The sequence below is a fragment of the Nuphar pumila genome, chromosome 3, assembly GCF_984573655.1.
Source record: "Nuphar pumila chromosome 3, dmNupPumi1.hap1.1, whole genome shotgun sequence".
NCBI classification, from domain to species: Eukaryota; Viridiplantae; Streptophyta; class Magnoliopsida; order Nymphaeales; family Nymphaeaceae; genus Nuphar; species Nuphar pumila.
In genome coordinates, this window is record NC_143251.1 from 28,714,483 (window position 1) to 28,739,360 (window position 24,878).

The following is a 24,878-nucleotide window of genomic DNA, read 5'->3' on the forward strand; positions in this document are numbered from 1 at the left end:
TAAATAAAGCCAGCAAGCTATATGCTGGTAGATACCCACCTTGAAGACAATACATGAAAAACTATGTTTAAATTCTTCCAGTAATTTCCTTATCGATTTTGACTCTTTTCGTGTTTGGTGCCTCCGGCATCTCTCGGATTTGCCGGCGGGCACTGTCATCATGGAGATAAACACAATTTGATCCATGCCAGCAACCTTTGGAACTGTTATAATAGACACAAGGCTTTGCTGTTTTTGGCCTCGCATCTCTCGGTTTAGGGACCTGCATTACATCAGAGCTCACTGGACCAAGGGGCTGGCTATGATGTTTCCCATAGGGCACTGTGTCTGGGTCCTGAACACTGAGCTTCTCTCCTCCATGCTGTTGAATCAAACTCTTGTAATAGTCGACATCTTTCAATGGGTGAGGCACAGAGGGACTCAACTTCACCTGACTAGCAGGCATGACACTACCTGGTTGCCGTAGATTTGGCATGGCAGGCATCGGATTCAATTTAGGATAGAGAGGATCTGTTGGTTGGCTGGCCATAGGCCTAGTAATATCAGGCCTGCTGAGAAGAGAAGGTGGCAAGGGTTGCATAGGTGTTGTCAAGTGAGATTTGCTTGCCAGCGGCGATGTTGGCTGGGTTGCAGCAACTGAATTGGCAGCAGTAGGATTACTGATTCCATGTAGGGCTACCAAATTTTCAATCAATGATGGATTGCTAAGGATTTTGATCAGCAGGTCCCTATCAATTAAACTTCCTTCTTCATTGCTTTTCATGATAGCAGTGAAAGCAGCAGATGCAGCAGCTGCAACATCCGGTTCTATAGTGGGTACACTCACATTCACCACAGTTGCGGTGGCAGGGGCACTTACATTAAGATCAGCTTTGCTTGCATGAGACTGATATCCAACTGACCTCAAATCAGAAACTATTGATGCCGGTGTTTGTATCAGAATGGGCAAACTTTCAGGCAAGCATGGGTTTTGGAAATTTGTTGGAGTAACGGAATCAACGGGTTCTGTCAAGTCATCATCCTCCACTGGCGTAAATGGAATCAGAGGAGTTGCGAGATCGTTGAAATCCTCTTGTGCCTCCGGTGCAACTGACGGGCTACAGAACAATTATTGCAGCAAGATCAGCACTTCAAAACATAATATCCTTGCAAATTCTAGAGAGCACAGATGTATCACCTAGGAGGAATGGAGCATGGGCGAGGATACACGGCTTCAAGTACTCTTAATTGTCTCTGATTTTGAACCTTGATCTCCACACTTTCTTCTCCGGCAACTACTTGCCAAGCAGGATTCACAACAAACTGCATTAAATTTGTGGCCGAAAGGAATTGGAAATCGAAAACAAAAAAAAATCTTCAAGCAAATACAAATTTTTAATTAAGAGAAGTTTACAACAATGATTCTACATACTACAGGTGGGCATTGCCATTTAATAATATGGAGTTTGGAAAGATCTTTCTTGAACTGCCATCCAGACCGTGGCCCTTCAAACCCAGGTGGTGCACCGTCACCTAGTGCTGACACTGTTGCGTGCCACAACGATGAGGTCTTTGCTTGGAGAAGGTCTTGGGATGCCAACAAACCAGATTGTTGTGGGGTATCCTCTGAAAGAAACAATCTTATCTGCAGAAAGAAAAAGAAGCCTATAGTCTAGTTCTTAGACGAAAAAAGATAACAGTAGAATCCCAATGGAAGGAGAAAAACAAAGGGAAAAAGCCAAAGAAAATTAAATGGAATTGATCAAAACCATGTTTTAAAATATAATGGTGCCATGCATCATATACTACTTAAAGATCGTAGACAGACAAAATCGTGAACTCCTACCCTATCTGGCTCAGTACTGCTCCATTCAGTGAATTAACTATGCCAATACCATGCAACACTCTTTTTGTTCTAGGTCCTACTCAACTGAGCCCCTAGTTGACTATTAGGATGCCATACACAGCGGAAACACCTAATAACAGCTTTAAGTACCAATCTCATATTTCTGTGTTACACTCTTGCGAGGCATTACCATCTGTGGTGAACAAAATAAAATAGCAATTGCAAGCCATTAAAATTCAAAAAATGATAGGAAAAATCAACCTGATCCCAGCCACCTATATTAATATATGCCATGCTAAGTGGATCACAGAGTTGAAAAACTCATATTTCAAATTTTCTTTTCTTATGAGAAAGTTTCTTGCTTCCAAATGTGCCCTATAGTAAATGGGTAACTATCTAATTGAAAAGTTGTTTCAGATGACAAGCAAGACATGCACTAGTATTAGAAAACAGTGAGGTGATAAAAAGATAGAATCTATGTGGTTGAAATACATATTTTGAGGCCAATATCTAGTGCAACAAAGAAGAATCAAGAAAAAGTGTTAAAGTTTAGTTTTTCTTTTAAGTTTAGATGTTACGCCAAAAGGGGAAAAAGTAGTATAGGCAACAACTTGAGAAAATACCAAATATGAAGAGAGGATATGACAGGCTATGTCACATAGGTGCGGGTGCGGATGCGGCACTTTAAAAAACTTGGGTGCGGGGATGCGGGGGTGCAGGGAGGGTATATATATAATTTTTAACAGTTTTAAGTTAACACTATGTGTATGTGTGTGCATTTATGTATTTATATATATAATATAGATAAAAATGGACTTGATTAGGGTTAACTGAATCTACTTTTGGATAGAAATGGACTTCAGTGTGGTTGACTTCACCTAACACAAAGGAAGTTGTGTCCAAGTGTTGCACCCGCCTGGGTGCGGGTGCGACGCGGGTGCGGTGCCCTGTTAGAAGAGTTTGTGTTACATAGGACAGAGGTTAAAGGAATTAAAATAAGGAACAAAACAAGACGTGAAGAAATGGAAGAATGTTGTGTGGAACCAAGACTAATCATGGATTGAAATCAATAGAGAAGTTTCAAAAGCAGACCACACATGGATGGGTGAAGCTTGGACTTGGCTTGAGCTATTTGTTGAATAAATGAACCTAAAACAAGGTTTGCTAGAAGCTCATTAAGTTTTTTAAGCTATGTATGTTAATAATATTCACTAAAAAGTATATTAACCATATTTACAAATATTTAACAATAAACATTAATATTTATCTGTATGCCTTGTGGCTTAGAAGAAAATTAAGTGAGATGTACAGGATTCACATTTTGTCTCGAACGGACACTTCTCTCAGCATTAACCCATCTTGACACACCACGACATTGGATGTGATGTACCGAACATACATAATTCACAGACACAATCAAACCTGCATTGCATATGGTCAACACCACGTTCCTAACTTTATGTATTTCTTTTTATGATTTGATCTTTGTTTTAGAGTTACTACGCCTTTTTTCTTTAAAATTTTTGCCATTGATTACATGCATTTCAAATTTTAACTTGGATTTATAGTGTTTCTTAATCTTAATGATTTAAATTTGTTCTTCAAATATTTGTACTTAATATAATGCATGTTTTACTGCTTTAGATTAGAATTTGTGAATGCATGATTGTGTGTGTGTGTGTGCACGATGTACACCAATGTTCCTTGACCTAGGTTTACAAAAATACCAAGTCATAGCAAGTGTTTTTGTGTCATGTCCGTACCCATGTCCAAATGTGACAGTAATTTATTAGCATAAAAATAGTGTTTTCAAAGTAGTACTTGAATGAGTTTGTGGAGGGTCATATCAAAGCAATAGAGTTCCAACCATGAGAGATAGCAAAGAAGACGAGAAGAGAAACTTCATTAGCTCTAAAATGAGAGAGATACAACAATATAGGGGAGACTTCCCCTCTACCTCACTAAAAGACAAAAATAGTTGACTCCACACTAGCACTATGAAAAATACAAGAATACCCCTGAAAAGAATGGAATGTACATATATACATAGTAAGAGGGGTAGCACACAAAATAGTAATACATATATTACATCAAACTTAACAGGTCATAGGTCACACACTCAAGCTTTTACACAACCTGTACATTCTTAGGATGAACGATGATGAATGTGTCATAAGAGAGATATGATAAAATTGGAATGATGATGATAGAATGTTAAAGATAAAGCCTCCCATCCTGCTCATATATATGAACTAAATCATCTAGGGAACAAAACCTACATGAGAAAGCACCAAATCTTTAGATCAATGCCACAAAAAGAGGTCAAGTGCCTGTAGGACACTATTTGACTTTGAGACATTATCAAATACATCTCCATTTCAGGAAGGGCAAATAACTGATATTCTATACCAACACATCTAAAAGATGGGGAAACACATGCCATAAAAAGTCTCACATGGTTTAGAAGCTTAAGCAAAGATCTGTAACTAAAGCTAGACACTGCCAATCCTTCATTGGTTCATGATTCATCAATAAAATATCACTCCTCAATGTGCCAAGATTTATTGTCATTTTTCATCCAATAATCCATTCTCTAGAAATACTTGTTAAAATGTATCTTATATATATATATATATATATATATATATATATATATTCTGTATATTACATCAATACCCGATAGGGGTATTTTTGTAATTTCACTAGTTGTTTTAGAAAACAACTATTTTCAGATTTTGTTAAAATGTATTTTTTTCTTTTTTATTTTTTTCATTTATTTTTTGTATTTTTTATATCACAAAAGGGGCTCCAACCATAGAGTCGTTGGGAGCCCCCAACGGTCACATACCGTTGGGGGCTCCCAACGACTCCATGGGAGCCCCCTTTTGGGCTCTCCTTTTGAGGCATTTTGCCTCCCCTTCTCTCCTCTCCCTTTTGTATAAATAGGGGTGATCCCCTTGTATGTAATTTATTCTTGAGAGCTCTCTCTCTTCTCAATAAGAGGCTTTTTATATTGTTGCCTTCTTTAAGGCTTGTGCTTGTATTGTCCCTTTGTGGACTTGTGATATTGTCTCTTTTTCATTGTTGTAAGTGCTTGTATGCACTCTTTATATTTCCACAATATCTCATTACATGGTATCAGAGCCACTCGATTCTTGAAGGAAAAGTGTGGTTCGTGTATTTCATATTTAGTGGATATCTTCTCACTTCTTGGCATCATCATGGAGACAAAGATTGACCTATCTTTCAAGCTCAATGGAAAGAACTATATGATGTGGGCATCGGCAATGGAAAATAATCTCAAAGGAAAGAAGCTTTGGGGTTTTGTCATGGGTACCGTTCCGGAACCTAAGCTTATGCTCACAAAGATGGAAGAAGGTCAAGAAAAGGCTCTTGAAGGAGATGCTCGCCTCAAGGCCATTGAAAGTCATCAAAAGGAAGTGGAAGATTGGGAAAGCAATCACGCAAAAATCCTTGCGTGGTTTATGAACAATGTGGAGCTTAAGGTATGTGCTAATATAGCTAAATTTCGTAGAGCCAATGAGGCTTGGTCCTTTATGAAGGGTATGTATACCCAAAAGGATCTTGCAAGGGCTTATTTTTTGCAAGAAAAGATTAGAACCACCAAGCAAGGTGATTCTAGCATTCAAGACTATTATAGTGCTTTAAACCCACTATGGGATGAATTGGCTCTCTTGGAGCCAAAATGGGTTTCTATGGAAGATATTGATTTAAGGCAAAAACAAATGGAACAAGAGCGATTGTTCCAATTTCTTTTTGGGCTACGTCCCGAATTTGAGCAAGTGAGATCTTCACTTATCCATAGATCTATTTTTCCTCCTATTGAGGATGCTATTGCCGAAATCACTCAAGAGGAGACAAGGCTTGGCATGAGTAAGCATGTCAATGAAGTCCTTGCCGTATCAAAACCGGGTAATAATGTTAGAACCTATAAACCTCCTCATTTTGGGAAACAAAGAAACTACAATGGAAGAAGAAAAATGATTGTTTGCCATTATTGCAATGAGCCGGGTCACATTAGACCCACTTGTCCAAAGCTTATTGGAACCTTCAAGCCTAAAGTGGCTTCTCTTGAGGAAACCACCACCAAAGAAGATGAAGGCAAGAACAATGACATCAAAAAAACTCTTGGACAAATATCAATGGCTCTCCAACAAATGCTAAAGGTTTCTTCCTCTACATCGGGTGCGGCTATTGCTTCATCATCTTCACCCGGTACGTATTCTTGGATCCTTGACTCCGGAGCTTCCTTTCATATGACCCCTCATGAGGATGCACTTGTTGATGTTTGCACCAATTCAAAGGACTCTTGTGTTTCTACGGCCGATGGAACCTTTTTAAAAATTTCAAGTATTGGCTCTTTTAAAGATGCACAAATTTTTTGTGTTCCAAAAGTAAGAGTTGTTCCCAAACTAAATTTAAACCTGTTTTCGGTTTCTCAAATTGCCGACCATGGATGTGAAATATCTTTCTCATCTAATGGTTGCTTTGTGCAGGATCTCCGGTCTGGGAAGCGGATTGGGCAAGGCCATAGAAAGGGAGACCTCTATTATATGGACCATCTTGATCTCCCTATAAACTTTTTTTGTTCTTATGTCCAAGAGAAAAGCATGGAAACTTGGCATAAAAGACTTGGTCATCCAAGCTATTCTAAAATGTATCTCTTTCCTTTTGGAAACAAATTTTGTAAGGAAAAAGAAATTAATTGCAAAGATTGCATTTTTGGGAAAATGAAGTCTACTCCATTTCCAAATAGAACTTTTCTTTCATCAAGGCCTTTTAAATTGGTGCATTCGGATGTGTGGGGGCCCTCTCCGGTTATGTCTAAAGGGGGTTATTCATATTATGTTACGTTTATTGATGACTTTACTCGGTATGTTTGGATTTATTTCCTTAGTCATAAATCGGAAGTATTTGCTTTCTTTAAAGATTTTCATAAAAAAGTTCAAAATCAATTTCAAAGTAACATATCCATGTTAAGATCCGATTCCGGTGGCGAGTACTTATCTCATGAATTCCAAAACTATTTAACCCAAAATGGCATTTGCCATCAAAAGTCATGTCCTAGGACTCCCCAACAAAATGGCCTAGCGGAAAGGAAACATAGGCACATTATAGAAACCACTAGAACATTACTTATTTCTAGAAATATTCCAAAGAAGTTTTGGGCCGAAGCCGTTCTAACCTCAACCTATCTAATCAATAGAATGCCCTCTTCTAAGTTAAAAAATGTTTCTCCCTATGAAAAACTCTTTAAATTTTCACCCGATTTCAATCGTCTTCGTATTTTTGGCTGCAAATGTTTTGTCCTATTACATAAAAGAGATAAGTTATCTCCAAAAGCAATTGAATGTGTTTTTTTAGGATATGGTGAAAATCAAAAAGGGTATAGATGTTATGATTTTAAGAATGATAAACTATATATTTCAAAAGATGTAACATTTCTAGAAGAAGAAAACGGTTTTGATAAACTAGAAGAAACAAATGAAATTGACTACATATTCTTATATGATCTTATTGATGACATACAAGAAGATTTTCTTGAAAACATTGATCATTCTCATGAGGTATCCCCTCTTGACATAACTCCCTCAAATGATAGTGATTTGAATATAAATGTTCATGATAGTGATACCAATATAAATGTTTACTCAAGGAGAAATCAAGAAAATCCTATTAGTGCCCTCGAAAAATACTCTCAAATTTCGGAATCCACTGAGGAACCACAAGTTAGGCATTCTTCTAGAATATCAATACCCCCAAATAGGTTTGTATCCTATGATTCCTTAACTCCCAACTATCGGGCATGTTTGATAACCCTACATTCTTATTTTGAACCAACACACTATAATCAAGCTAAATCGATACCTCATTGGGTTGAAGCAATGCAAGTTGAACTTAATGCATTAAAAAAGGCCAATACTTGGGAAATAGTTACTCTACCCTCACACAAAAAACCTATTGGTTGTCGCTGGGTCTTCAAAGTTAAAACAAAAAGCGATGGCTCTTTAGAACGATATAAAGCTAGATTAGTGGCTAAGGGATACTCCCAAGAATATGGTATTGATTACGAAGAAACATTCGCTCCCGTAGCTCGAATGACTAGTGTCAGGACCTTAATAGTTGTTGCATCAACCAAAAAATGGCCTATTTATCAACTTGACGTAAAAAATGCCTTTTTAAATGGAAGTTTAAGTGAAGAAGTTTATATGGACCCGCCACCCGGAATAAATATTAAACAAGGTCAAACTCTTCGGCTTTTGAAGGCATTGTATGGTCTTAAACAAGCTCCTAAGGCTTGGTATGATCGTTTTAGTGATATCATGATAAAATTAGGATTTCATTCTTGTTATACTGACACTGCTCTTTTTGTTAAAAATGCAGGTTCTAGTATCGTAATTTTGTTGCTTTATGTTGATGATATGATTATCACTGGAAATGATCAAAGTAGTATTATTCATGTTAAAAATATGTTAAAAGATAATTTTGATATGTCTGATTTAGGTTTTCTCAGATATTTTCTTGGAATTGAGGTTGCATATTCTCCTAGAGGATATATTTTGTCACAGATGAAGCTTGCTGCGGATATATGTTCTAAGTCTGGGATTTCTGATGATAAGAAAGTAGAGACTCCCGAGGTTATTAATGCCAAATTGCGGTTGGAGGATGGGGTTCTTCTGGAAGATCCCACACCTTACAGACAACTCATTGGGTCTCTTACCTATTTAACCATCACCAGACCAGATATCACTCATGCGGTTCACTCTGTTAGCCAATTTCAGCATGCTCCTACAACTGTGCATATGAGTGTCGTTCTCTGAATCATTCGCTACATTCGGAATACCATCAATAAAGGGCTATTTCTATCATCCTCTTCTTCCTTGAATCTTCTTGCTTATACTGATGCAGATTGGGGAGGTAATCCCAATGATCGAGTCTCAACTATTGGTTTTTGTGTTTTTTTAGGAGACTCTTTGATTGCCTGGCGATGCAAGAAGCAGCAGAAAGTTTCACTATCATCCACTGAAGCTGAGTACCGGACTATGGCAACCACGACAATGGAACTTGTATGGCTTCGCAGTTTGCTTAAAGATTACCGAAGCCTCAAAGCTATGTTGCGACAACAAGAGTGCCATCTATATTGCGAGCAATCATACTTTTCATGAGCGTACAAAACATATCGAAATGGATTGCCACTATGTTCGTGACGAATTCTTGCGAGGAACTATTGCTCTTCCCTATGTCACTTCAGAATATCAGTTGGCGGACTTCTTCACTAAAGCTCTTCCGGCTCCTCGCTTCATGTTTCTTCTTGGCAAACTTTCCGTCATTTCCCCGTAAAGTTTGAGGGGGGGTGTTAAAATGTATCTTATATATATATATATATATATATATATATATATATATATATATATATATATTCTGTATATTACATCAATACCCGATAGGGGTATTTTTGTAATTTCACTAGTTGTTTTAGAAAACAACTATTTTCAGATTTTGTTAAAATGTATTTTTTTCTTTTTTATTTTTTTCATTTATTTTTTGTATTTTTTATATCACAAAAGGGGCTCCAACCATAGAGTCGTTGGAGCCCCCAACGGTCACAAATGTGACCGTTGGGGGCTCCCAACGACTCCATGGGAGCCCCCTTTTGGGCTCTCCTTTGGAGGCATTTTGCCTCCCCTTCTCTCCTCTCCCTTTTGTATAAATAGGGGTGATCCCCTTGTATGTAATTTATTCTTGAGAGCTCTCTCTCTTCTCAATAAGAGGCTTTTTATATTGTTGCCTTCTTTAAGGCTTGTGCTTGTATTGTCCCTTTGTGGACTTGTGATATTGTCTCTTTTTCATTGTTGTAAGTGCTTGTATGCACTCTTTATATTTCCGCAATATCTCATTACAATACTACCAAACACAATTATATAATGTCTTCGGATGCAACACTAGTCTTTGCCATCCATAAAGAACACCAGCAAAATATGATGAATATACAAAAAAAATGTATTTCAAAGTACACTTGAACTAATCAGCTTTTAAACTTGAGCCTAAACACCAGCAAAAAGAGGGCACAAGACCGTGTTCCCAAGCTGGATATTAAATGAATCTAAGATGGATGCTATGTAACATGGACTCTTCGAACAGGGCACTGCACCCGTGTCGCACCCGCATGGGTGCGGGTGCAACACTTGGACACAGGTTCCTTTATGTCAGGTAAAGTCAATCACACTGAGGTCCATTTCTATCCAAAAGTATATTCAGTTAACCCTGATGAATTCCAGTTTGATTTATATTATATATATATATATGCACCTCCGCACCAGTGTGTGTTATTTTTTATTGATGAGGAATAGCAATTATAGATTATTAATTTGATTTATTGCATGAATTTATGCATGATGAATTGATGATACGATAATTATTTTTATTTCATTAGTGTTAACTTAAAACTGTTAATATATATATATATACATACCCTCCCCGCACCCAAGTTTTTTTTAAAGTGCTGCATCCACACCCGTATCCGCACCTTCGCCTATGTGACATAGGATGGATGTGTAGTGCAGAGAGTTCCTTAACAAAAACATCCAAAAAGTAGAGTAGGAATAAACAAGTAACCAAAATCACCCACATCGGATGGCTAAGAGAAGGGGAAATGTGGTTTTCATTGGCTGCAACCGGGATGGGTGTGAAGTGTGAACCCAGCCGGCCCTAGTGCAGGCCACGACTAATAAAACCCCTGAGGTCTACCGCACACTAAAGAAGGCATGTTGTGTGTGTGTGTGTGTGTGTGTGTGTGTGTGTGTACGCGTGCGAGAGCACACATGGGCTTGGGGGAGGGGCATGAAGGGAGAGATCAGAGATCAAAAAGTTTTTGACTAGTATCGATTTCTATTAGATTACACCATATCTCTCTAAGAATAAGAAATAATATAGCGTCTAAATTGTTATGGGTAATTAAGTATATTCAAGACAAATAGAATACGCATCAAGAAATTGCAAGGCTACACACACAAGCATACAGAACAAATGTGAGAGCTGGAGGTTGGGATGGTTTGAGCAAGTAGGAGACAAGCATGAAACAACAGAGAACATGAAGTCTGGTTGAAGGAACTTGGAGAAATAGAAGATGATAACAACTTAGAGGAAAAGAGTTGATGTGAAAGAGTTTGTAATAGAGTGCTTAGACCAGAACAAGAGTATGATCAGGTGCAGAATAACCAGAATCTTTTTGAGGTTTTTCCATGATCGTCCCTCCCTTATAAGGCAAACCCAAAACCATCGTTCTGTTATCCCATTTTCCAAAATCATCCCTGCTTTTTTATACGCTTCGCAAACCATCCTTAAGGTAGCTAGACTTCACATGATGGAAGAGATCAGTTGTCCTAGCATTTTTGAAATGTAAGGACGATTTTAGAAAATCAAATAAGGCAGGGAAGCTTTTGGGTTTGTTCATAAGATAAGGACCATGGAAAAGAACTCCATCTTTTTTTATTGAATGACTGATGGCAATAGAAGATATTATCCATGCAGAATACAAAGACAACACACGTTTAACATTTCATAGTGGCTAACTTCCTCCAAAAAACATGATAACAACATTTCTGCAGGAGGGTGAGACAATTATAGTAATGTTAGCATATGCATGACCCCTTTTTGGAACATGTAATGTTTTATGGTTCATGTGAAGCCATAAAAAATAGTGAGAAGACCAAGCTAATTTCAATCCTGAAGGCAGAATCCTATTTAGAAATGGTGGATTCACTGGAAATCTGGGACAAGCTATAAGTAGGCACTCCAGCTATACTGGCATTATTACATTTTGGACATGGATTTGCTGGAAATCAAGGGCATGAAGTCATAAATAGGTGCTCCAACTACATTGAGGATCTCAGGTATATGGTTCACACCATTAAAGTGGGTTGGTATATGAGCAACAACCATCATGATTGAACTTCAAAGACTGCACAACTTGACATCATGAACTGTTTATACAATAAATTTTAAACCTAGGTGCCATGCATCGGAATATGTGCCTGTGGCATATGCATAAAGGTTACAACTCAGATATTACACCAGCTATCAAAAAATAGATCATAAATTTTTAAATTTTCTCATTAATTTAATGTCAGCTTAGCGTTAATACTGCCTTTGATGTTCAAACTACACAACCAGCTCAATGCCCATTTGTAACCTTTAACCTTTTTCTTTGCTTTTTCCTTTTTCAAGCATTTAGTTTCTCTTCTAACACCCTTGAGCTTTTAAAATATTCATTGCCAGCACATTCTAATTGAAATGGTAAGATCTTGAGACAATTAATTTTGCTGTAAACAGCCTCACATTGAGCCTATTCTTAGATCTTATTCACAATGAGCAAAAGGAACCAATACATCTGTATTATTCCTTTAGGGTTATATATTTCTGAAGATTCCTTGGCATAATATACTAAGAAAACGTGAGTGAATGAATTGAAGATCATCAATACCAAACGTTGCCTGATAATATATCATTAATTGCAATATTTTGTTACAGCTCTAGTGCCATTTGTCAGTGAGCTGAGATATAAAGAATATCAGTCAATACTTAATTTTCTCATCAGTCATCTTCCATGGAGATTAATGTAAAGGCATCTTTAGAAGAGCTAAGATATTTCCATTTTATGTATGAAAATGAGTTACACATGTATCAGTAGGGGGAAGAGGACATGTTGTAAGACAACTATTGGAATTTCTTCATTTACTACTCAAAAGGCTACATTTAATTTGAATCATAGTGACCAAGTTAGCTGATATTTTGAAAATACGGCAATATTAACATTTTTCCACAACAGCTGATAAAAACATGAACATATCATGATATTGTCAAGATATCAGTGATAACATACATATCATGATATTTTCAAAAAAAACTTATTTTATACATTTTGAGTACAGATTTTAAATATTCTTTGTTTCATTTATATTTTAAAACCTTTCAACTGCTTCTTTATATTTACATAAGAAAAATATTATTTGGTATCCTTTTTTTCACATCTTTTAAATTTTACAAACCTTCCAAGATTTTCAACCCACATTTTAAAGAAACCCCGAAGAAAAATCCTAGCCAAGAAATTGAAGAGAACAATACTAGTGACTATGATTTGAATGCAGTTCAAATTGCAAGATGAACCTAAAAATAGTCAAAAGCTACTGCTTTTGATGAATATCATCTCTGATCCCAAAAGAAAACCCATGTTTATACAGTGCCACGTTCAAATACTGCCAGTTAATGTCTTCCCTTCAAGTCTAAGTTTATTTAGATCCTAGGTCCACATAGAATTCATTGTGTAACCGATAAGTATGCTTGTTAATATTTACTGAGTCATATATGGTTCAACAGCACCACTTGCCAGAAAATGTGTTCAGGCATGATATAAACCCCCATCTTAAAACATGGGAGTTTTCAACATTGTGCCATGATTCCACAAATGTGCAAAAACTTAAACATGTTTGCACCTAATACCCTTGTGCTGTCAGCCTGGCTGCTCAATGTTCTCCAAAGGGAAGGAACAGCAAGTTGCATAAATAAAGACTGAAAGCACACTACTGTTAAGTGCAAGCAATGCAGATGCACAACCATTTTCAACTTAATGTTGAAAAAGAAAATGTCAAAGAAGTCATATTGTAAAATTTACCTATGGACTATACTTATACAGTATTTTGAATATATTCATCAAATAACTTGTTTCCCCATAAGTATCACATAGTTTTTTCTTTGAGAAATTTCACATGAAATCTTTCATCCAAACAGCAGCTAAAAAATAAAAGCTTTGATGCACACATACACGCACGACATTCAACCAAATACAATGCTTCAAAGATCTGCAGAGAATACAAGTCCAAAAGCCTTAATAAAACAAAGAAAATATGTTAATTCAATAATAAAATAAATGAAGACAAAATAACTCTGATGCAAAAAAATATGCACATTAGCACCCTTCAAAATTTTCCTATTAACAACACACATTAGGGCAATTTTAAGTGGGAACATGTCCTCATAAGTCATAACTAATACAACTCCAGCAAGTAATCCAACTCAACCAACACATAAGATTCTAGAAGCTGAAGGAAATGGGCACATTTTGCAGGCAGCAAGAGAGCATCGGCAAATACCAAAGACAAAATGACCTAAAGGACATACTCCATTTCTGAACCAAACAACCTAATAATTTGATGCCAAGGCTACGCCACAAATGCATCTCAAATTTCACTACTAAAGAAACACAAGAATTTCAAACATTGGTCTGTTAAAGATTTACTAATTTAAAAAATGGCTCAGAGGCCAGGCATCAGTACGAAAATAGATTATAGTGCAACTTAGTCAAGCAATAATCCCTACAACTTGATTGAGTCTTATTCAATAATTGACTTGAATGAGGTTGCTACATTTGTTCTCTTAGAATAATCTTGGGAAATAGCCTGTTAATATCACGATGCTCCATGATCAATAAATTTTCTCACCTATTTAATTTTAAGCAATTTCATTTTATTTTCTAATTTCATGATTTTCCAAAAACAACTTCCTCTCAATTTCTTCGGATGTTCTTGTTGGAGAATATCCGAAGAAAAAAATGTCCCAAGTTTATCTCAATATGTGTATGCGTGTGGCTATTAAGTAGTGCATGAGCTTGTGATTGCACATGATATGTTACTTTGGTTGTACAACTTATAAGCCAGATTAAGACACAGAACTGGATAAAAAGATCCCTCAAAAAGAAAAAGAAAAAATGCCAAAAAAAAAACTTTTTTTTCCGATGAGAACAGGAGAAAACCACCCCAGGAGTAAAAGTCCTGGCCGTGCTGGTCAACCCTGCCAGCCTACAATTGCTTCTCCGGTGGTGTAAAACTGGGATGCACCCCTCACCCGCAGGGAGTCACCATGCTTTGGCAATATGCAAGGGGGTTCACCCATGAGAATGGAACCCTGACTACCCATCTAGTGGCCAATGCCCCACTCCACTGCATCAACCCCTTAGTAGAATGAAGCAAGAAGACCAAAGACTAGTATGAAGATTTATTGAAGTGGTTAAAATTGGACACCTTGCCCAATGTGATGCAATGACTTTTGGCATTCAGGTCCCCTATTGGACAATAAAACATCAGTGTGTGTGTGTGTGTGCGTGTGTATAAGTGCAAATATGGTCATATGTGAACATTGTAAGTTTAAAGAATTTTTACTTGTTTACCAGAATCATGATAACTAGTAAGAATTAATAAACTAATTTCTTTCGGAAAATATGTGAATACATTAACTACAAATTTATAACTATGAAAGAATCATACAACTTATTCATACTTCATATAAATGAGTGCACAGTTGGACTATTTTTAACAAAATAACAAACATGATAAACGAAGTGTTTAAATGCAACATAGAGCTTAGATAGGGTAGATTGAAGAAATAAGGTAAAAATAGTGCAGTGACATTATCCATAGCTCATCTAACATGTAAAATCCTTGTTAGCATTAGAAATATGTACCATATATATATATATATATATATATATATATATATAAGATTTTTCAACAACAATCAACTAAAATTTTAAAATAACATGTGTCTCTATTATTTTACATATAAAAAAGATTTTTTGTTTAAGGGAAACACATAAAAAAACACATGGGAAACAGAGGAAACTCTCACTTGATGAGAAATGTGTTTTCTACAAGTTCCGAAATTTTTTGTTATATGTTCTGTTATGTATGGCATCAAACAAAAAGGATGGTGTTCCCAAGAAATAGGGTTCCCACATGCAAGAAGAGTTATTGGTTGTGTTGGTTTTTAGATGGATTTGTCGACATCGATGCTGTGTAAATGATATATATTAGGCACGTCCTATAAATACAAAAAAATTGCATTACGGCATTACCAAAATTAACGATAACAAAGGTCAAAGGCATCTGGAGATTGGGGCAGCTAATAAGGACTTGAGGGAAAAAGATAAAAGGTACGACTTTAGAATTTTAGCAGGAATTAATGGAAACATAGGCCTCCCAAAACCAATCACTTACAGATGGAAAAGGGTTCACAAATGACAGTGATGATCTAAACAAATATATAAATATATATAGGTATTATGCAATCTAATAGATCATGTTGATTTTCTAACAATCTATTGAATGTTCCACAGGCCTGACCCTAGAGATGTCATCACTATGGATTATTTAGTCCAAACTTTAAAAGAAAAAAAAACATGCTTTAGATTACGGCATTTTGATAATTAAAGTCACTGTTTAATAACAATTATAAAATCAATGGCCCCCAATGCACCAAAATTTTGTGATACAAACAATTGGGTCTTTGCTTCCAAACAACTCAATCCAAAGCACCTTTAACAATAAAAGAACCATGAAAGATAACACCTAGAACAATGACTTCATACCAAATACATACACTAGGAAACACAGTCCAACACTAAGCAGCACAATCCCTCAATTAAACCAAGTCTTTGGCAACTCCATGCTGCAAAAAAGAACAAGATCACCATCATCCTATGGACCCCAAAAAGCTAGATTCTGCATTGCCTCGACATCTTACCAAGACAATCCATCTGAATAGCAACATTCAGTTTGGATGTCTTAGAGAATTTCAAGACTAGCAACAACCAAGCTAAGCAATGAGAATGTACTCCATTCAAATTACTCCCTCCAAATGCTAAAATAATCTTAATGGTATGCTCATAAAAGAGAACCACAAACTTAATACTATCCTCCAAGACAAACTAATCTTCCAAGTAAGACCATAAAAGCAACCTGCACCACCACATCCATGTCCCTGTTGGACTTATTCTGTTCAACAATAATTAGTTCTACTGCAAATTCCATATTACATAAAAAGAAGTTTTTGCCTTCCACTAAACAATAGATTTTCATCCATTAAAATCTATAGAAAAACTTCTTACCTGGTTTATACAAATCCTTAATCTACAACCATGTCCATGCTATGAAAATGCTGTACCGGTATGATGCTCCTCTTTCCTTATATGGACTCTAGATCCCCATGTCAAGTTAATATACTCCAAACTTTGGCACAATGCTTTGCTTAAGGCTTTCAAAATCTGAAGTTTTATAAAATGGGAAGCTAGAAATGGATCCCTCTCAAATTTTGAGCATAATAAATGTTGTTCATTGTACTATTCTTCTAGTAGATAACATAGTACATTTTACCTAATGTAGTGTAAAATCTCAGGTAATGAAGAAATCACAAGAAATATTTGTAGTAGCAGGCATAATTATAAGGGATATATGTCATTCCAAAAAGGCTAGAATCAGGAAATAGTAAATATAGAAACAATCAGGATAGTTTTCTTGCATAAAAAATAGAAAACTTTGAAAACATTGATTGTGAAGGAGTGAATTGATAAATGCTGAATGAATAGAAAGGAGAGAATTAAGGATCTGGACCATCACAATTGACAAGAAAGAATGTTTTAAGAAACTCAAGGCATCGCATTAGACACAAATAAACAAGGACTGAAGCCAAACCTATGAAGACGAAACAAGGATGAAGAAGAAGATGATGGAGGCAGTGAGGGTGATGATGATGACAATGACACCATGGCTAAGAGATACTGATTGTTAATTACATTCAAAATTCAAGGGATATGGAACTTTTTTTTAAAGAGAATTATTGAAAGAAATATACATGTTTCATGATGCATGTTCCGAAGAAAAACCACATAGAAAAAAAATAAATTACTGATAAAGAGAGAAACCAGTTCATTCTAGAACTATTATAAAACTCAGAGACTAATGTTTTCTGTGCAAAGTTTAAGTAAAAATATAGGTGGGGAAATGAAGAATGAGACAACAGGAAGACAATGGCAAATCTGTATATGGTGGTGCGCAAGCACACAACACACAGCATTTGGTCTGACACTATAAAAAATGTACAGATCATCAATGAACTACGCCACACAGATGCAGTCAAACAATGTTTGTTGGAGATGGTCAACACCAGTGTTGTAAGAATCGTATTGTATCGTATGATACAGTACGATACATATCATTACTTTGGGCCTAATCGATATGATACACGCCCGTATCGAGATACGGGTGTGTATCGTACCTGTATCGGGTGTATCATATGATACACCCCCTGTATCGTAAGATACATCCCGATACAGGGTGTATCTTACAATACACAATTAGTGCATTTTATGTTGCACTCAATTCATTTTTTTTCTTTTCTTTTTTTGAAATATATAAGAAGACTCCTTAAGGTGAGTTTGTGTTCACTCCTAAAGAACTTGAGAATGATTTAGGGCTTGATTGCTTGCAAGAAGAAGAAGTCTTCGTTTTTTTTTAACTTACAAAATTTTGGTTATGTAAAATTTTTAAGTATTGAGAAACACTTGGGGATTTTGTTTTTGTTTATGTAAATATGCACTGTTATGGATCTTATGACTTGTTAGCTTACTGTTGTTTATTATTTCACAATTTACATTTTTCTTATGAGATATGCAAGCCATTCATAGCAGCTCATGGAGACATAAATGCTTCATATGTGATTTTATGGTTGTATTTTGTACAATTCATCATCATTTCATGTGATGTGATTTTTTAGAATTTTTGCTTAATTTTTCTGATTTTTTTTTTGGATTTTTTGAAAACTTTTTATTAAAAATTTACGATATTTTACGATACGGTATTACTTTGGGCATGAGTCGCCTGACCAATACGGGTAATGATACGATACTTACAACATTGGTCAACACCATGGCCCCAGCTTCATCCTTTGTTATGATCTTGACCTTTATTTGTGATTCATTGTGCTTTTATCTTTTTAAAATCCGTCATTGATTACATTTCAATTTAAACTTGGATTTATTGTTTATTGTTCTGTTTTTGTTCAAGAATGCACTTAAGATGGCATTCATGCTGTATTGCTTTAGATTAACAATTTTGAATGTGCACACAAGCTCCCCAGAGGCCCGGGGGGTGGGGGCTGTTAGGGTAAGTACCATGGAGTTTTACACCGAGAACACTGAAACAAGGCCACAGTCAATGTAGCACCTCTAGGCCCTTAAAGGGGTGGCCAAACCATAACAGTGGTTTTTCCTCATTATCACTCAAAAAGAAAAAAAGGTAAACGCAAGCATGTGTACACATGCACGCACATGTCCTACGCTTTACCAAACTCCAGTCCATGTCTATTGACATAGTAGCCACCACACATCTTTAAAATCAGTGAATATGGTAGCTTGTTATAGCAGCAGACTTTTACCCTTTGGGAATTCAAGCTGAAATAAGTAACAGTATCCTTTGCATTCTTGGCTTGTATAGCTCTATTAATGCCAGCTAAAAGCAATGCATGTTATTTGCAGAAAGAAGAAAAGAAACAGAAAAACAGCTCTAAACTTACAGAAGTTGTTTTCTATTCTTATGCTAACAAAAGTACCATGTATTGCTTTATTTTTCTCTCCATCTACCAGTGATTCTTTTAAAACAAACCAGTTAGCAGGCTCTAACATATGGACTGCAACAATTTTGTAAACATTAAGCATACAATTTTGAAACCTATGCAATTAAACTATGTCACCTGGGTACATGTGCGGGTACGGAGGGTACAACACGGCAATTCCAAAAAAATGTGGGTACGGGGACACGATATATATATATATATATATAGAGAGAGAGAGAGAAATGGGTAGGTGTGAAATTGATATGTGCCAAATGATACGTGCTAAATGGATTTTTCTGCCCTTCCGGTGTTTTTTTCGCAGTTCCAACCCCATAAATGTGTTGGGCATGGTCGATTTACGAGGAATCCACACCTTGATCATGTGTTTTCAATGAAAAAAAATGATAGTTGGAGCCTCGAAAATTTACAAAGATTTTGGACCGTTGAATTTTTGAACCTTATAAAAAACCACCCATGTATCGGAATCGAACACTTCAAGAGTTAATCCCTATAAAATCAAGTACATAGATCACATCTGTACGGTCGGAATTTAAAAATAAAACAGAAAAAACCTGAAAAACTCAATTAGCACCTATCATTTCACACCTACCTATATATATAGGAGAATGAAAACCTACCCAATAAAAAATATTTATCGGATTTTCAGTATTTTTTCGATATTCTGACCATACAGATGTGATCTATGCTCTTAGTTTTATAGGAATCAGTTCTTGGAGCATTTGATTATGATGCATGGATATGTTTTTACAAGATTTCAAAAATCAACGGCCTACAATTTCATACATTTTTTAGGCTCCAAATGCCATTTTTTTCATCAAGAATACATGATCCAAGTGTTGATTTCTAGTAAATCAATCATGCTGAACACATCTGTAAGTAGGGACGCACAACGAACCGAGCCAGCTCAGGCTCGGTTAAGCTCGGCCTGAAGCTTGTATGTGCTTTAAATGAGTTGAGCTTCTACATGGTTCTAAGGCTCGGACGAGCAAACGATCCAAGCTTGATCAGACTACCGAGCTCCATAAGGCTCGGATACAAGCATATATAATACGTTTGCAAAAATAATCAACAAGTCATTGTTACAGTAATGGGTAGACCGTTAGTTTTTTCTCAAAAGGTGTAGAGTTTGAATCCCCTTTTTTAATTTTTTGTTGTACATTAATCTAGAGTACTTTTAGTATGTATATATTGTTTTCAGCCTCAATGAACAAAATATAAGCTTTGGCTTAGTGGAAGGTCACTTGTTATACCTTGAGAGAGGTTAGGATTTGAATCCCACCTCCAAAAATTTTAAAAGATGAATTTTTTTGGAATGCCTTGAAGCTTGGCTCGGCTCGGCTCGGCTCGGCTCGAGCTCGAGCTCGAAACCGAGACGAGTCTAGACAATGCCATTCACGCTCGGCTCCGAGCTTGAGCCGAGCTTGGACATAAATATTTTGAACCGAGCCAAGTTCGAACAGCCCAGGCTCGAACTCAGCTCGTGCGCATCCCTATCTATAAGGTCAGAATTTCAAAAAAACACCAAAAATTCGATAAATGTTTCTTATTGGGTAGGTTTGGGAGGTTTTCTATTGGGTAGGTTTTCATTTTCCTATATATATCACATAAATACAAAATAAATTCAAATTAAACTGAATATAATCTAAATATATATGTTATATCTAAAATATATATTATATACGGAGAGAGAGAGAGAGAAAGAGAGAGTTTGGGTCTAGATTATGTATGAATCTATATTAGGATTCATATTAAAAATCCTTTTTTATCATAAAAAGAGAAAAAAAAAGAGTTTGGGTCTAGATTATGTTAAAAAAAATGATTAACTTAAAAATCCTTTTTAATCCATATTAAAAAACATCCATATTATTTTTTTTTAACTTCATTAACCAAGTTTGGACATGTCCAAACCTAGTCAACGAAGCCCCCTTATAAAAGGGGGAAGGGTGCAACCCTAGCCCTTCCCCTTTTGTGTTCTATCCAAGAAGAAGAAGAAGAAGTGCCCCCCTCTCTCTGGTCTCGTCCCCCCCCCACTCTCTGGCTCTCGTCTCCCCCCTGTCTCCCTTTCTCTCTTGATTCCCCTCTTTGTCTCCCTCTCTCTCATCTTCCCCCTCTATGTCTCCCTCTCTGTCTCTCTCTCGTCTTCCCCCTCTGTCTCCCTCTAGAGAGGGAGAGGGGGAAGAGCGAGACCAGGGAGAGAGAGTCGAGGGTTTTTTTGGTCGGGGGAGGCATCTTTTTTTATTTTTTGGGGGTACCAAGCACACCCGCATTGCGCCTGGTACCTGAAACCATGTCAACGCGTGTCAACATGGGTACGGCGATGCAAACGCCGTGTCGCGGTAACATAGCAATTAAAATGTATGAGAACTCCAATAAGCTTTGACATGTTAACACTATAGACAGCCAGTTAATGCAAAATAAATCCTTGCTAATTATACACGGACCTCACCCATATACTCCCATATTCATTCTTGAGTCTTGACAGACAAAGAATGACATGTGATGCAACTATTCAAATATTCATTCTTGACAGACAAAGAATGACACATGATGCATGACATAAAATGAGTAATTGCGACCTAACTTCAAGCTTTGTAAACCTGCAAGCTCGATCCTTGTCTAACACATTGAAAAAGGAATCAAACCTTTTATACAACCAGTCCAGGTGTGATCACCTGCATGCATAGTCTCTTGACTCATCATCCCCATCCTTAATTTAGACACTCAACCTTTAATTCAGGTTCAGCAGAAGGCCATATAATAAGTAATGATTTTCAGGAGGTTGTTACCGTTTCAATCTCTGGCACTTGCTTAGGGCACATTAAAAGCAATGAACGAGTTTTTCTATTAATGAGCTTTTGAGTTCGTTGGAGGAAAAAAAAATCAATGAGCTTTTGAGATAGATCAACTAGATATGATAGAGAATGATATCAGCTTTCTGCAAGAAAAACCTGCCACCCTTAGACACTCAACCTTTAATTCAGGTTCAGCAGAAGGCCATATAATAAGTAATGCTTTTCAGGAGGTTGTTACCCTTTCAATCTCCGGCACTTGCTTGGGGCACATTAAAAGCAATGAACGAGATTTTCTATTAATGAGCTTTTGAGTTCGTTGAAGGAAAAAAAAAAAGTCAATGAGCTTTTGAGATAGATCAACTAGATATGATAGAGAATGATATTAGCTTTCTGCAAGAAAAACCTGACACCCTTAGACACTCAACCTTTAATTCAGGTTCAGCAGAAGGCCATATAATAAGTAATGCTTTTCAGGAGGTTGTTACTGTTTCAATCTCCAGCACTTGCTTGTAGAACATTAAAAGCAATGAGCGAGTTTTTCTATTAATGAGCTTTTCAGTTCGTTGGAGGAAAAAAAAAGTCAATGAGCTTTTGAGATAGATCAACTAGATATGATAGAGAATGATATTAGCTCTCTGCAAGAAAAACCTTCCACCCTTAGCATGTCATACAGCAGTGCCCTGGAAAGATATATGACAGTTTAAGTATACAGTAGCTTCCAGTTGTTCGCACAAGTTTGTACTTGATGTACAAAGTTGGTAACCAGCAACCATAAATTCATAATTTTCTTTTAGCAGGGGCTGGAAACTAATGTTTGTTTGGATACTCCCATCACAGCTTTCTCAATCACAGGCATACATGAGTGAATTAGAAAGTGTTAGGAAAAAGGAATATTACAGCAAGTCTCTACGTTGAGAAAGAATGTTAGAATGTGGTGGACAAGGTAATACCAATGGACGCCTCTACATTGAGAAAGAATGTCATCGAAACCATGTTAAATGCATAGTAGAAATCTCTGTCACATGGAGAAGGGCTGCAGATCTGGGTATACGGCCATTTTATAAAGTTTTCAAAATGACTAATATATAAAGGGACACGATATGGGAGCCAAAATGGAATATCCATGTGACAGGCCCAAACAGATAAGGAGGAAAGGATGGGACAAGTAGAAGAAACAATGGAAAACAAACCCATGATTGGAACATGTTATTTGCATTGTGCATTGATCAAATTCAATATGCAGAACTCCTTTTAAACATCAAACACTAGAACAGTTTAATGTTATGGAGGAAAAGTGAAAGTGGGCTTCACAAATAATCTGTGTGACCGATACCAAACAAATTGAAGAGAGCAGTAAGGTAAAACAACCAGCACAATTTGATGTTTAGATGCACCTACTTGTCCCAAAATGCCCAACAAGCTGCAATATCGTGTTCTTTATGACAATCTCCCAATCTCAACTATTTATCACGTACTCATCAAGAGAAACAAGGATAATCTGGTAAATTGCTGATGCTCCCCAATACAATGTTCCAACCTTTCTCAACCGCTACGAACTTGGGGTGTTTGGGTGCACACACTTACCCAGAAAAATGGGATAAGTTGGGAAATGGAACCCTTTTCATTTCCCACTTAATCCCATTTCTCTGAATAACAACAGAAGAAAAGTTTAACAACAAAATAATCATAGAATAAATTAAAATTTTAAACAAAAAAAGGACTACTACCACAAACCCATGCAAACAACCATCTGAAGGAACAGAAACAATCCGAAAGAAACCGAGAATCAAACAAAACTCATGCAACAATGCATCAAAAACGACGACCACGGCTGCAGGAAATCAGAGGAACACCAAAAGACAGATTGGGCGAAGACCATCGAGGATCGGAAACAGAGAAACACTGTGTAACGGTTAACAGAAGGTTTCCCAATCCGTTAACGATAAAAAGAAGGAAAACAAAGAAGGATCGGCGCAGACCAGGACGGGAAATCACGATTCAGAAGCAAAACCCTAAAAATTCAAAAATCGGCGAAAACAAGAAGCAGCAGAACATCGGAGTACCTGACACAGGCTGCCTTCCGGCGCCCACGTGACCCTCTTCGATTTCTGGTGCCTAACGCAGGGAGGGTTCGCCGGGAACCTCTGCTGCTGCAATTCCCGGCTCGCGACCGCCATCTCCGATTGGATCAGGTTCGAACCGCAGAAAATGTTGACAAAGCAAAACAAAAGCGCACGAAGAAAAAAATAAAGAGAACTCTAATCACCGGGGAAACCTTTAATCACCGCCCAACTCTGGACGAGATTTCACCGATCAAACGGCGAGAAAGGACGAGATCGAGAGATGGAAATGAAGGGATGAAAACGTATCATTCGGTACCGTCTCGATCGCTGGAGTCAGGAAGAAGAAGGGATTCGGATCGCGTTGATTGAAGAATCGAACGACGATCTTTGTTTCCCTTTCTTTTCTTTTCTTTTCTTTTCTTATTTTGTGTGCCGAAATTTCTGTGCGCGCATGTGCATGTGGATAGATGGATGGAGAGAGAGAGGGAGAGAGAGATTTGGTGGAAGAAGATTAAGGTTAGGTTTTCTTATCTTTTTCTCTTATATTTTTTTCTCTTTTTCAGGGAAATATTTTGTGACAGAAACTGGGTGTAAACGCGCGCGCTGTCAGAAATATAGGTAAGAAAAAGTAAGCTCTTTAGTTATAAAAAATGAAATTTGGATCAGATTTTGATTAAGGTGCGAACTAACCTAAAATACTGATAAGAATGATTTAGC

General features: G+C 36.8%; 1 protein-coding gene across 1 annotated transcript; it reads right to left on the reverse strand.

The window, feature by feature from the left end:
* Nucleotides 1-54: 54 nt before the first annotated feature.
* Nucleotides 55-24,578, reverse strand: LOC149842431 (zinc finger CCCH domain-containing protein 6-like). Its single transcript, XM_089999157.1, has 4 exons — nt 24,162-24,578; nt 1,412-1,624; nt 1,178-1,302; nt 55-1,097 (listed from the first exon to the last, which is right to left on the reverse strand). The coding sequence occupies exons 1-4, from the start codon at nt 24,273-24,275 to the stop codon at nt 68-70; spliced, it is 1,482 nt and encodes a 493-aa protein (XP_089855283.1). The 5' UTR covers nt 24,276-24,578; the 3' UTR covers nt 55-67.
* Between the last annotated feature and the right edge of the window lie 300 nt (nt 24,579-24,878).

What these genes read in the sequence shown, in the direction of transcription:
- LOC149842431 (XM_089999157.1), bottom strand. Translation starts at nt 24,275, where the DNA reads ATGGCGGTCGCGAGCCGGGAATTGCAGCAGCAGAGGTTCCCGGCGAAC. An exon ending in CGGAAGGCAGCCTGTGTCAG is followed by an intron (nt 1,625 to 24,161) that starts GTACTCCGATGT and finishes TTCTTTCTGCAG; the next exon opens with ATAAGATTGTTTCTTTCAGA. An exon ending in AATGGCAATGCCCACCTGTA is followed by an intron (nt 1,303 to 1,411) that starts GTATGTAGAATC and finishes AATTTAATGCAG; the next exon opens with TTTGTTGTGAATCCTGCTTG.